At 40.2% G+C, this 13,320-nt stretch overlaps 1 protein-coding gene across 3 annotated transcripts in view; it reads left to right on the top strand.

Moving 5' to 3' along the window:
- The window catches only part of pabpc1b (poly A binding protein, cytoplasmic 1 b), a 38,472-nt gene extending 29,922 nt beyond the window's left edge, over positions 1-8,550 (top strand). For 2 of the 3 annotated variants that reach the window (XM_068032377.1, XM_068032375.1), the window contains 9 exons: positions 2,179-2,274; positions 2,607-2,879; positions 3,046-3,136; positions 3,272-3,385; positions 5,091-5,233; positions 6,030-6,114; positions 6,995-7,125; positions 7,412-7,507; positions 8,129-8,550. In XM_068032377.1, the coding sequence (XP_067888478.1) occupies positions 2,179-2,274; positions 2,607-2,879; positions 3,046-3,136; positions 3,272-3,385; positions 5,091-5,233; positions 6,030-6,114; positions 6,995-7,125; positions 7,412-7,498 (1,020 nt within the window). In that variant the 3' untranslated portion in view covers positions 7,499-7,507; positions 8,129-8,550. The remainder of the gene's footprint in view (positions 1-2,178; positions 2,275-2,606; positions 2,880-3,045; positions 3,137-3,271; positions 3,386-5,090; positions 5,234-6,029; positions 6,115-6,994; positions 7,126-7,411; positions 7,508-8,128) is intronic. The other variant, XM_068032376.1, reaches the window with a different exon arrangement.
- Positions 8,551-13,320: the final 4,770 nt, after the last annotated feature.

The raw sequence follows: 13,320 nt of genomic DNA, 5'->3' as shown, positions 1-13,320 counted from the left end.
GTAAAATGGCTACTGGAACTAGATTTTCCATGTGTATTTTTGTTATTAGTTGACTCTTGACCTTGAAGGAAAAGTTTGGCCTGGTTTAATTGGGTGTAGTTTAATCCCAGAAGGGTGAGGGAATGCTTGAAGTCTGTCAGTAATTCATGGGTTTAAAGTTACCACTAAAATCATAAGCCCATCAATGAGGTTATTTTCCCATGTGTAATCTTTGCTGAACATTGTTAGCAAATGTAGTTTTAAGAGAGCTGCCTGTTGTTAATCTCAATTTTTGAACATTCAATTGCTATTTTTCATCATGCTGCCCCTCAATGACAGGAGAACACTACCAGGTTCACTGATGACATCTCTAGTTGCCCATGAGGAGGTGGTGGTGAGCTGCCTTCTTGAACTGCTATGTAGTGAAGGCAGTCCCACAGTGATGTCGGGTGGAGTTTCAGGATTTTGATCCAGTGACCAGGAAGGAATGGTTATGATGGCATGTGACTCGGTGTTCCCATGCATCTGCTAACCATGTTCTTTCAAGGTGGTAAAGTTGTGAATTTGCGATATACTGTTGAAGCCTTGGCTAGTTATTGCAGTGCATTTTGTAGGTGGTACACACTGCAGCCATGTTGCATCAGTAGTGGATATGGTGCCAATCAAGTGAATTGCTTTGCCGTGGATGGTGTTGAGTTTCTTGAGTGTTGGAGCAGCACTCATCAGTCAAGCGGACGCTATTGCATTACACTCCTGACTTGTCCCTTGTAGATGGTAGAAAGGCATTGGGGAGTCAAGAGGTGAGTCACTTGCTGCAGAATACTCAGCCTCTGGCCTCTCATAGCTATGGTATTTATGTGGCTGGTCCAGTTAAGTTTCTGGTCATTGTTGATCCCAGGATTTTGGCGGGGGATTTGGTAATGGTAATGCCATGGTGGTTAAACTTTTTGCAGATCATTGCCTGGCACTTGTGTGATACGAATGTTAGTTCCCACGTACCCCAAACTTGAATGTTGTCCAGGTCTCTCTGCACGCAGTCATGGACTGCTTTATCTGGAATTGCAAACACAGCTTAACACTGCAATCATCAGTGAAAATACCCACTTTTGACCTTGTATTGGAGGGAAGGTCATTGAACCAGCTGGAGATGATTTGGGCCTAGGACACTGCCCTGAGGAACTTACTCCTGCAGTGATGTCCTGGGGCTGAGACTGGCATCCAGCAACCACAGCTGTCTCTTTGTTTGACTCCAGCCAATGGAGAGATTTTCTCCACTTTCACATTAACATTAATCTTACTGGGTGGTCTTGGTGCTACACTGAGTCAAATGCTGGTTTGATGTCAAGGGCAGTCCTTCTCCAGCACATCTTTCAGCTTGTTGGTCCATGTTTGGACCAAGGCTGTAATGAGGTCTGGAGCCAAGTGATTTTGGTGGGATCCAAACTGTGCATTGGTGCACAGGTTGTTTGTGAGTATGTGCTGCTTGGTAGCACTGTCGACAGCACCTTTTTGAGGTGAGGCTGATGGAGCAGTGATTGGATGTCCTGCTTTTTGTGACCGAACATAACTGGGCTGTTTTCCACCTTGACAGGTAGGTGACAGTGTTAGCTGTACTGGAACAGCTTGGGTAGAGTTGTGGCTAGTTCTGGAGCACAGTTCTTCACAGCAAGAAGGGTTTGGGGGCCTCATGAGCCGTTGCTGCATTTAGTGCTCTCAGCTGCTGTTTCAAGTGAATTGAGTTGGCTGAATGGTATTTATGATGGGGACCTCAGGATGGAGGCAGAGGTGGATCATCTCCTTGGCACTTCTGGCTGATGGTTGCAAATGCATCAACCTTGGTTTTTTTGCACTTGTGCTGGACTGCACCATTGCTGAGGATGGGGATGTTTATGGCTATGCCTCCTCCTGCTTTTATTGTTCACTACAATACTTGACTGCATGTGGCAGAACTGCAGAGCTTTGATTTGATCCATTGATTGTGGGATTGCTTAGCACTGTATATAGTATATAACATGCTGCCTTTGCTGTTTAGCATGCATGTAGTCCATGGTTTCCTTGGAATTGTTGATTGTCCAAAGGGCAAGTTAAGATCAGAAACTAACCTATTGCCTGGAAAATGCTCTGTTGCCAGTGATGGTTATTAAGTATATTTTTGATTAAGTACTAAATTTCAACTTTATGGGTATTTTTCCATCATAGGGGGTCAACCTCTACGTCAAAAATCTGGATGATGGTATTGATGATGAGCGTCTGCGCAAAGAATTTTCACCATTTGGTACAATTACCAGTGCTAAGGTATCTGTTTTATTTTCACACTCATCACTTGTATTGTGACCAAAGTGCCTGTTAGAGATAAATTAGTGGTAGATAATTTGATTTTTTTTAAACTGAATTTTAAGTTCACTTCAGTGTTTTGCTTTAAGCTCTGGCACTTGAGATTTTTTTTTAACCAAAATTGTTGGCTTGCACGCTTTCGATTAGGCATTATCTAAAAGGCAGACATAGAAAAGAAAAGAAAAATATGCAAGAATTTGAAGTGGTCTGCTTTGCAAACAGTGGCTAGCCAACTGTTTTGAAATGTTCAGATAATTTGATTAATGAATGAAATCTCAATTTTATTTGTACAGGTGATGATGGAGCATGGGCGCAGCAAAGGCTTTGGGTTTGTCTGTTTCTCTTCACCAGAGGAGGCCACCAAGGCTGTAACTGAGATGAACGGCCGGATCGTTAGCACCAAGCCCTTGTACGTTGCTCTGGCTCAGCGCAAAGAAGAACGGCAAGCTCATTTGACAAACCAGTACATGCAGAGAATGGCGAGTGTTAGAGCTGTACCAAACCCTGTTATCAATCCTTATCAGCCTGCTCCACCCTCTGGTTACTTCATGGCGGCTATCCCTCAGGTAAATGTATATGTACTGGAAGAAAAGCTGGCCGTGGAGATGCAAATTTTGTACTGAGTACAGTGTTTATAGAATACACAAGAAAGAACAGTTTTGGTACAATTAGCACATGCTATTTTTAAAAAGCGTGATAAATGGTTAAACTGACGTAATAAACTGTTCACAGGCTCAGAACCGTGCTGCCTATTATCCAGCAGGCCAGCTTGCACAGCTTCGACCGAGCCCTCGATGGGCTGCTCAAAGTGTCAGACCCCAACGTAAGTATATAAACAAGTTAGTGGTTTTGATAGATGGTTTTAATCAGACATAAATATTTGTATCATTTGGACAATTTTATTATACCTTAAATCAGATTTCCTTAATTTCCATGAAATTGTTTTCTTCCTTGCCAGCATTCCAGAACATACCTGGTGGAATGCGTCCAACAGGTCCTCGACCACCAACCCTCAGCTCCATGAGACCAACTTCTGCTCAGGTGCCACGTGTCATGAGCACTCAACGTGTTGGTGAGCTGACTGTATTTTGAGCATTTTTTAAAAACCTAGTGAGAGAGGTTCATGTATATTTGTATGAAGTCGAAGTATAGTTCCCCTACATGGCTCCAGTCTTATCTTTTGTAACTTCAGTGTACCCTGGAAACAGTTTGTCTCATTGTCTGGTCCAATCTCTAATAGTTCAGTCTAGTGGGTGAGATGACTGTTAGGAGGATTGAAGCAAGTTGTGGCAGCGCATCTATCTGCCTCTTTAAAAGAAGCAAGCAAATTATTTTTCCCCTTTTCAATGTGAGCAGTTGAAGACCCACAACACTTTGTCATGACTGCTTGCCTTTCCGTAAGTAGTAGGTGGGTGCAGCTGAAAGAAACAAACTTTTCTTTCTCAACCTTCGGCATCCTGAACGCTTCAAAGACAAAGTATTTAAGTGTAGTCACTGTTACAATGTAGGTGCTGTGATGAAACTGCATTTATCTTCACACTTATTCTACTCAGCCATGCTAATAGTGAACTCTTCCATTGTCTTGATTAGTCTTGTTTTGTATTTGTAGAAAGCAGAAATCTGAAATACATGGCAAGTTTTGAATAGTTATGTTTATATTTTAAGCCACTCCTGTTCTATTTTAAAGAAAAGTCTGCTTGAAGAGATGAGCTTAAAGTTCTGGTCACTTTAAGCTCTGATCAATTTTATCACTATCAAAATGGAACCCATATGCATTTAGAAACTTGCACCTCATTTCTTGTCTTGAATTTAAGGTGTTGATGTTTTATCTGCCACATTTCCATTGAAAGGGAATATCAGTTGGTTGTACACTGAGCTTTATCTTTTTCATTTGCCAGTCTTGGTTCAGTGGTAGCACTCCTCTTTGCGAAGCTGTCATGGGTTCTAGTCCTCCAGATACAAAGCTCACACTTCAGTGCAATACTGAGGGAGTGCTGCACTGTCTGAGGTGCTGCCTTTAAATGAAATGCTTTAAACCAAGAGCCCATTTGCCCTCAGGTGACACATTTGATTAAGACTGGTGTGATTATTTGATCATTCATTTCATTGCTTGTGGTGCCTCATTTCCTTGCATTACAACAGCAACTGCACCTGGAAGTATTTCATTGGTTGTGAAGTGCTTTGGGACATAGTCATGAAACATTTTAAGAGCCAAAATGTTATGCAAGAGCTTTCTCATTAGCTCATCAGATAAATGAAGCTTGGCAATGTAATGAGCCCCATTGGCTCATGAGATAAATGAAGACTGGGCATGCACTGAGCCATACAGACCAGAAAGATTGCACTTTTCATCCTTGGGTGATAAAATGCCTATTGGTTGAATGTTCCTCAATCAGTGGGCTGTTAACTAAAATTGTTCAAAAGTTGGCGCAAACTATTTTTTACTAGTTTTATCCTGATAACAGCAAGACCTGTCTATCTCATTTGCCACAGTGTAATGAAGTGTCCATTATTCTTCCATGGGTAGATATTGTCTACAGTTCTCTTCTGTGAAACTGAACTACACTCGAGCACTGTGAAATCTTGAGGTCTTGATTTTCAGGAAAATTGTATTCAATGAATTCCAAGCTGCCTGACCAATAATAGAAAAGGAAGGATAGGAATACTAATCAATATTTCCCTTTGTATTACTGTGATAGTTCAGACAATTGCAGACAAAAGGCTCTGTTGAAGATTTTTGAACTTTTGGGAGTGTTTTATCTTTACTTTTTTGTAAGCCAACACAGCAACACAGACAATGGGACCTCGCCCTGGTGCTACTGCTCCTGGTGTCCGTTCGTTTACACAGTACAAATATGCTGCAGGAGTACGCAATCCTCAACAGCATCTAAATGCTCAGCCTCCAGTTGCTATGCAACAGGTATGTATGCTATGCAAATATTCTTACTCCCAAGTATTTATGCTACGGTGTCTTGTAAATTAAACTATTGAAGTTTATGCAGAATACAATCACTACACAAGCTAAGTCCCCCTACTACTGCCCAAACTTGCATCAGCTTACTTCACATAGACCAGTTAGCCTGGCATATCCTGGTCTCTCTGCAGTCAGGTGTCAGTCTATTCTCAGTGGTAATGCTTGCATGAGTCAGAAGGTTGTGGGTTCATGCTCAACTCCAAAGACTTGAGCATGTATTCTAGGTTGACACTCAAGTGCACTGCTGAGGGAGTCTGCACTGTCTTGTCTTTTGGGTAAGACATTAAACCAATCTTTAACCTGCATCACTAAAGCAGATTTTCTGAGCATTTATCTCATTGCTGGTTTTGGAACTTTGCCCTGTGTAAATTGTCTGCCACGTTTTCCCTGCATTACAATAGTGACTACACTCAAGCACTGTGAAATGCTTTGGGATATCCTGGGGTGTAAAACACTATATAATTTCAAGGTCTTGTTTCTTGCTACATAAATGCATCTATGATGTAAACTTTGATCAGTAATACAGGTGTGAATGCAATTTGCCATAGTTTTGCATGCAGAATGGAGTGTTCTAAGCACTTTTTGAATATTTAGTAGTCTGGATAAAATATGGTATTTTAAAGCTTCTATGTGTTCATTTCAAATAGTGTACTAACTGAATTTGATTTTTCTAAAACATTGTGATCGCCTGATGAAACTGACAACTTTGAAACTATATTGGATGTACACTCTTCCTTTTCAGCCTGCAGTTCATGTACAAGGCCAAGAGCCCCTGACTGCTTCCATGCTGGCTGCTGCCCCTCCCCAAGAACAGAAGCAGATGCTGGGTAAGAATACAATTAAAGTTAATAAAGATGGATAGTGGAAAAAGGAAATTGCTCTTTCTACATGGTGAGCAGATGTATTGCCATATTTGAATTTAGATATATTGGTTGATCATGGCATCTTGATGTGATGTGTTTGCGGCAGCATAGTAGTTGATATATAACTCAGATTAATGGCATTTGGGGGAACTGGATGGTCTACTGGGTTAAATGCAACTTTTACCATTTTGCTGGTTTGTTTGCATATTTCTTCCTCCACCTCCCTTCTGTTATGTGGTCTGTAGAGTACCTCTTAGTGTGATTGATTCTTTTATTATCTCTATCCACATGGATTCTATTTGTCTTACTGAGGTTGTGTCGATTATGTTAATGCTTACTGATGGCTCAGGTGTTCTTTGGGGCCCTGCTCCCACTTGCAGGGTCTGATGGCTTTGGTTTGATTTCACTGGTTTGTAAGGGTCTGTATTGAATACGTTCAGTTCGTCTGAATCCAGTTCTAATTTACCACTAATTGGTATTGTTTGGCTGGGGGATGGAAATGCACAGTGACAATGGTGGGTGTGGTACCATAAGGCTTGCTTGGGCTGAGAAATATTGTTGAGTTAGTCAAGGAAGCTTTGCACTGCTTGTAACCATGCTGTGCTGTACTTGAATATTTGATGCCACAGGGTGACTGAAGTGGAAAGTGTTCAATTTCCCACTAATGTTGCACCATTTGATTGCAGAAAGTTGAAAAAATGGCAGTTGCAGATGTCTGGTATATTTAGAACATAGAACAGCACAGTACAGGCCCTTCGGCCCACGACTAAAGGTTGTAAAAATGCTTAACTTACAACCAGTCTTTGCATTGTCCTCAGTTATTCAGTGAAATGTTTCCTTGCAGGTGAACGCCTTTTCCCCCTGATTCAGAACATGCACCCAAGTTTGGCAGGTAAAATCACAGGGATGCTTCTGGAGATAGACAACTCTGAATTGCTTCATATGCTGGAGTCCCCAGAGTCTCTGCGCTCCAAGGTAAATCATTGTTTTTGACTTCAAATTTGAGATGCCTTTATTTTAGGCAGAACTGTATAAGTTTATGCAGTAGAAAATACTAAACAAAATACAGTTGTGATATATATTGCTATCAGTTTAAGTGTTACTGCAGAAAAATGCAGTACCTTCAAATTTTCCAGTGTCAGATTATTGTAACTGTCACTATTCAAATTTGCTTGGCATTCTTACAGTTGAATCTGGCTGAGATATCATGCAATCCAATCATTTTGTTGCAGATTTGACCAGTCTTTTTTTTCTAATTCAGGTTGATGAAGCTGTTGCTGTACTGCAGGCCCATCAGGCAAAAGAGGCTGCTCAGAAAGTAGTTGTGCCAAATGCTGCAGGTGTTTAAATTTTTCAGGTGAGTACTAATGGAGAAAATACCCTTTCAGAAAAACTTAGTACATTCATAGTCACAGAACTTTGACCACAGTATGTTGCACTTGATTTTTATTGCTACAATTCCATAATAAAATCTGGTAACTGTATTCCACCTTCACTATTGCTGGGTGAAGTCTGAGGCCAGGTGGAACCTCTCGCAAAGTTCTGATATACATAGTTGCATTTTCATTCTGGTGAGTTCACCCAAACTGCAATTAAGTTGTCCATTTTCATTTGTCTACTAATTAGATTGCAAGGGTAAAAATAGTTGAAAAATTCCACGATTACTGATGTGGACAAATAGCATTCGCTCTGCTGCTAAGAAATTGACAATTCAAGTCATTTTTGATTGCAATAATGGACATGCATTTACTATACTTCATTATAGTTTGTAGCACATTTTGATTCAAGACTCTTTGCTTCAATTTCCCTTTGTGAAATGATCAAAATATGCTCATTTCACTGCAGCGCTATGCAGATTTGCTGAATTCAAATTTTGCAACCCTATTATAAAATATCCATTAGATTAAAATGTTTGGATGAAATTTAATTGAAACTTTGAATGAAAAGAAAGTCTATAACTTTTTATTTTTCCTTGTAGGAGAGGAGGACCATGAAGCTTGCATTTACTGAAGAAAAAAAATTCTAAACATTGGAAAAAGCTAAAAAATTTTAAAACATTGCAAAACAAAAAATGTATACAAAAAAAGAAAGGAAACCTCTAAGCTTATGAAACAAAGTCACTGCCAGGTCTGGCATAAGTGATGCTAGTCCTAGACTTAATGGGAAAATACCAAAAAAAAATTGTAAAATGAAAAGTTTTCTAGGCCGGGGTAGGTGTTTTATGCACAGAAATGTTTGATGCATTCCTTTCTTTAAAGTTTTGTAATCCATTACTGTGGAAATGTTCAGCAGATCCACACTGTTTTTAGTTGGCAGTGTGTTTGATGGTTGAGCATTAGAAACTGAAACTGAATGTTTGGATTATAGAATGCTTGCTTTAATAAAAATGCTACATAATGACTGGGTCTGTGGATTCTTGTTCAACATCTGTGACTTTGGTAAGTGCAATACCACCTGCCTAACACCACTGAAAAGATTGGAGAATGGTAACTATTATCATTTGTGTTGGATTATACTTCTGGGGAAAATCTAATTTGCTTAATTACAAACCGTTCCATTTCTCCAAAGACTTAGGACATTCCATCTTCTATAACTACTAGTTGATTTTCTTAAGATTTTGCTTTCATAATCTGAGGCTGCAAAGCTTCATTCATTGAAGATACAAATGCAGTAGGTAAATTACCAACCAATAATGACTGATACCAGAGGGCATCCAAAGCCTGTGATTTGTCTATGAAAATTGAAAACCAGCAGTAGTCATTCCACCATTTGTTCAGCCTTCACAAATAGGCCACTGCTGTCACTCCATAGAGTAAAATACTGGGGGGGGGGGGGTGCAGTCCCTTTAAAACATGAGTATGGAAGGGTGATATCTACCTGCGTTCTGAATTTCTCACTGCCAACAATGAATAACCAGCTGCAATGCAGCAGGAAAAAAAATGGTAAATTATAATTTAATAACTACCAGCAGTCCTGAAAGTCTAGAAAACTTTACACCACTGAGTATTTCTCGCCCTAGTGTGATCAACACTCAACACTGCTTTAGTATTTATATTGTGCAATGTGTGTGGAGCATCTGAAACACAATTGTAAATTGTATTATAAAGTATTCAGTTGTGCCCTAGGGAAATCCTTGAACATATCTATATTTTTACATCCTTTCAAAGATGTGATGAAATTCTAGATTATTTTGGTGCTGTCAATGTATGCTGGCAAATGGAGTAGTTTCATGGCTTTTACATATCCCCACATTGGCCAGTTAAGGCTGTAAGTAGCTCAGTGTTCCAAGTGCCACATCTTGTCAGTTAAATATTGTGATCTCTACAGTTCTGTAATCATGTACACAGAGATCTGAGAAATTTCCAAATCTAGATCACAAATTTGTGTAACTTTTAAGTGCTGAGATGCAAATGTTTGATCTTTTGTCTTTGACCCTACCAGATTATGGCATCAAAGGGAGGTTTCACTATTAAGTTTTCTGGAAGACATCCATGCCACTATAGGTATGAGCTGGGTGTCTGCCAGTACACAAGCTGGAAAAATCAGTCCTGGAGAGCTGCTCCAGGAAGTGTCAGCCCCCTCCATAGTTTCATCCTGTGCTATGGCATGGGATATTTGGGATGTCAAGAGGTTATGCCTGTGAAAATTCTTCCATGATCGTTGGGATCCGGTCTAATTTGTGAGCCTTCTGCTGCACTTCCATATGATGACAGTGGGGTGTGAAAGGGAGAAACAATAAATAGTCCAGTAACTGCTTATTGATAGATTTCGAACAGATGTAACAACTCAAAACTCTGCATCCGTGAGGGGCTGTGGGCCATCAGCAGCAGAATTGTATTCAACCACAATCTGTAACCTCATGGCCAGGCATATCTAAAAATGAGGTACCAGCCTGGTGAAGCTACAAAGGAAGATGGTTGTGGTTGTTTGAGGTCAATCATCTCAGCTCCAGGACATCACTGCAGGAGTTCCTCAGGGTAGTGTCCTAGGCCCAACCATCTTCAGCTGCTTCATCAATGACCTTCCTCTATCATAAGGTCAGAAGTGGGGATGTTCACTGCTGATTGCACAATGTTCAGCACCATTCGGGACTCCTCAAATAGTGAAACAGGCCATGTCCATATGCAGCAAGACCTGGACAGTGCTTAGTCTGATAAGTGGCAAGTAACATTCGTGCCATACAATGACTATCTCAAACAAGAGAGAATCTAACCATCTCCCCTTGATGTTCAATGGTATTACTATCACTGAATTCCCCCACCATCAACATCCTAGGGCGTCACCATTGACTGGAAACTGAGCTGGACCAGCTGTGGCTACGAAAGCAGGTCAGAGGCTGGGAATTCTGTGGTGAGTAACTCGCGTCCTGTATCCCCAATGCCTCACCATCTACAAGGCACAAGTCAGGAGTGTGATGGAATACTCTCCACTTGCCTGGATGAATGCAGCTCTAACAACATTCAAGACACTATACAGGCAAAGCAGCCTGCTTGATTGGCACCCCATCCACCAGCTTCAACATTCACTCCCTGCGCCACTGACGCACAATGGCAGCAATGTGTACCATATATCTGATGCACTGCAGAACTCACCAAGGTTCCTTCGAAAGCACCTTCCAAACCTGTGACCTCTACCCCCTGGAAGGACAAGGCAGCAGATGCAAGGGAACACCACCACCTGCAAGTTCCCTCCAAGTCACACACCATCTTAACTTGGAACTATATCTCTGCTCCTTCACTGTCGCTGGGTCAAAATCCTGGAATTCCCTTCCAAACAGTAGTTGGTGTACCTACACCCCAAGGACTGCAGCGGTTTAAGAAGGCAGACCACCACCTTCTCGAGGGCAATTAGGGATGGGTAATAAATGCTGGCCTGGCCAGTGACGCCCATATCCCATGAACGAATAAAAAAAGAAATCTGCCATTTACTTTGCATTCTATTTGGCATAATGCAAGGCCACCAAGCTTAAAAACAGGTCAGTCAGGAAGTAGTGATTTAGATGTTGAAAAATCTTGATCAATAAAGAACAACACAAGTTTTTACAAATATTACAGAGTAACTAATGTGGGCCCCTTAATGACATGCAGGCAATACTGTAATTGGAAATCAGGAAATGGCAGACTTACTAAACAGCTACTTTGTATTGGTTTTCACAGTGGATGATAAAATAAGGAAAATTAAAAATATATCAAGAGGAGGACCAAACTAGATTTGATAAAAAGGTTTATTTAAAAACAGTGCTAGAGAAACAGACTTATAGAGAGCCCAATCCCCTGCGCACAATGGCTTCCACCCATTAAATGAAGTAAGAGGAAATTGTTCTAATCTCCCAAAAACCAATTCAGGAATTATCCCTTTAGAAAATTGCCAGTGTCATTCCATTAAAGAAAAGTCAGATAATATAGGAAATAAACCTATTAGTCTAACATCAGTTTTGGGGAAATTACTAGAATCTGTTCGTGACTGAGCATTTGAAGTTATGTATGACCAAGTTGGATTTTTTTGAGGATGGATAACATGGTAGATAAGGGAGTGATTACGGATGTTTAAAAGGTCCTTTAGAAGATATTCCATGTAAATTTAAATTTGAGAGCACACTGAATTGGAGGCAACCTACTGGCTTAGATAATTGGTTAGGAGGTGTGTAACAGGGATAATGTGTACATATTCAAAGCAGAATGTGACTAGTGTCCTCCAGCAATCTGTATTGCTGTATATATCAACAGCCCCAGCTTTTCACGATATTTGTAAATGACTTGGATGAAGGAGTTTGTTGATAACTCTGGTACTGTTGAGCGTAATTGGAAGTATATTCTGCCTTCAAACAAGTAGAATTTGTTTGTACCGCTTAATTTATATACTTCACTGAGGGTAACCTTTGCCTCAAACTTACCTGCTTTCAAGAGTGTTAAGCTGAACTTCTAATCAGTTCTTGGAGCTCATTCCTTTTACCTTTTGGGATCAGTTTTGGTGCTTTACACTGCATTGTCTCCCACATGTGCTCCCAACCTTTTACCCCTTTAATTCAGATTATTTGTCAATTCACTTTTTCGGAGCAAACATCTCCTGTACTGATTTACTTAAATTGCTTAATTTGAATTTCTAGATAGTTTTGAGCAAAAAAATTAATCTCTTTCCTCCTCCCTCATGCATTGTATACAATGTTCGATTTGTTTTAGAACTTTATGTAAGTAACATCTTTGTGCATATCTTTTGCAGCATCCTTGTCACTACTACTATCAGTTACAAAAAATATGCCTCTCTTCCAGGACAGTAATCATTTTAAATGGCCAAAATCATTCTACATTGTGTTCTATGTACTTGGCAGGAATATTGTCTGCATGTTATTTGGACATTGCTAATCATTACCAGTTTTAAACCAGTTAAAACTAATGTTCCAAGTAAATGTACATTAAGTTGTCTAAGTGGGTGGCTATTCAAGCCGATTGTATTCTCTTTCAACTTACCTTCTCGTAACTTTTGACGTATGGTACTGTAGATGCCAGAAGCCCCCCTTCATGTGTAAGGTTGGACCACAGGGGCCACCTAACTTAAGTCTTCATTTTCTCCTCAAAGTGCTGGATTAGATTTTTCCAGATGGTGACGACCCTCCAATACCTTGATGAATTGGCCTTTATGTGGGTTTTGACATAAATGCTGACTTGCATAAAACACAGAGCAGGACTGAGACACTGCATGCACATTCAGACAAGAATAACTTTACAAAGAAAATGCATAGTCGACTGAATTCTGGTGAAAAAGTTTCTACTGCCAACAGTGGCCAATTTAACTCTCTGGAGACTTTTAATGAAGAATTATAACACAAATTTTAAATATGTTTTGAGATGTGTTCATAACAATTCAGGTATCACACTGGTCATACATGCAAATTTCAGACCTACAATTCTAAGAGAAAACCAGTCACTTCCTGTTATTTTATGGTCTCTAATTGACTGGAATATTTGTCGGAACAATTAGTCTCAAACTGGCCTCAGGAATGTGCAGCAATTAGACATTGTGGTAAAGTTAAACATAGCTGCGTACTACTGTACATTGTGCAATACATGGTATAATGCTCCTTATATTTATAAAAGAGTATCCTTTGACTTGCAGTGAGCAACAACATGATCCTTTTTGCAGCATTACTTCCACAATATTAACCTCGCAGGG

Source organism: Heterodontus francisci, chromosome 5, assembly GCF_036365525.1.
Source record: "Heterodontus francisci isolate sHetFra1 chromosome 5, sHetFra1.hap1, whole genome shotgun sequence".
Classification (NCBI taxonomy): Eukaryota; Metazoa; Chordata; class Chondrichthyes; order Heterodontiformes; family Heterodontidae; genus Heterodontus; species Heterodontus francisci.
Note: the sequence above shows the minus strand (reverse complement) of the source record. Positions and strands in the feature narration are given on the sequence as shown.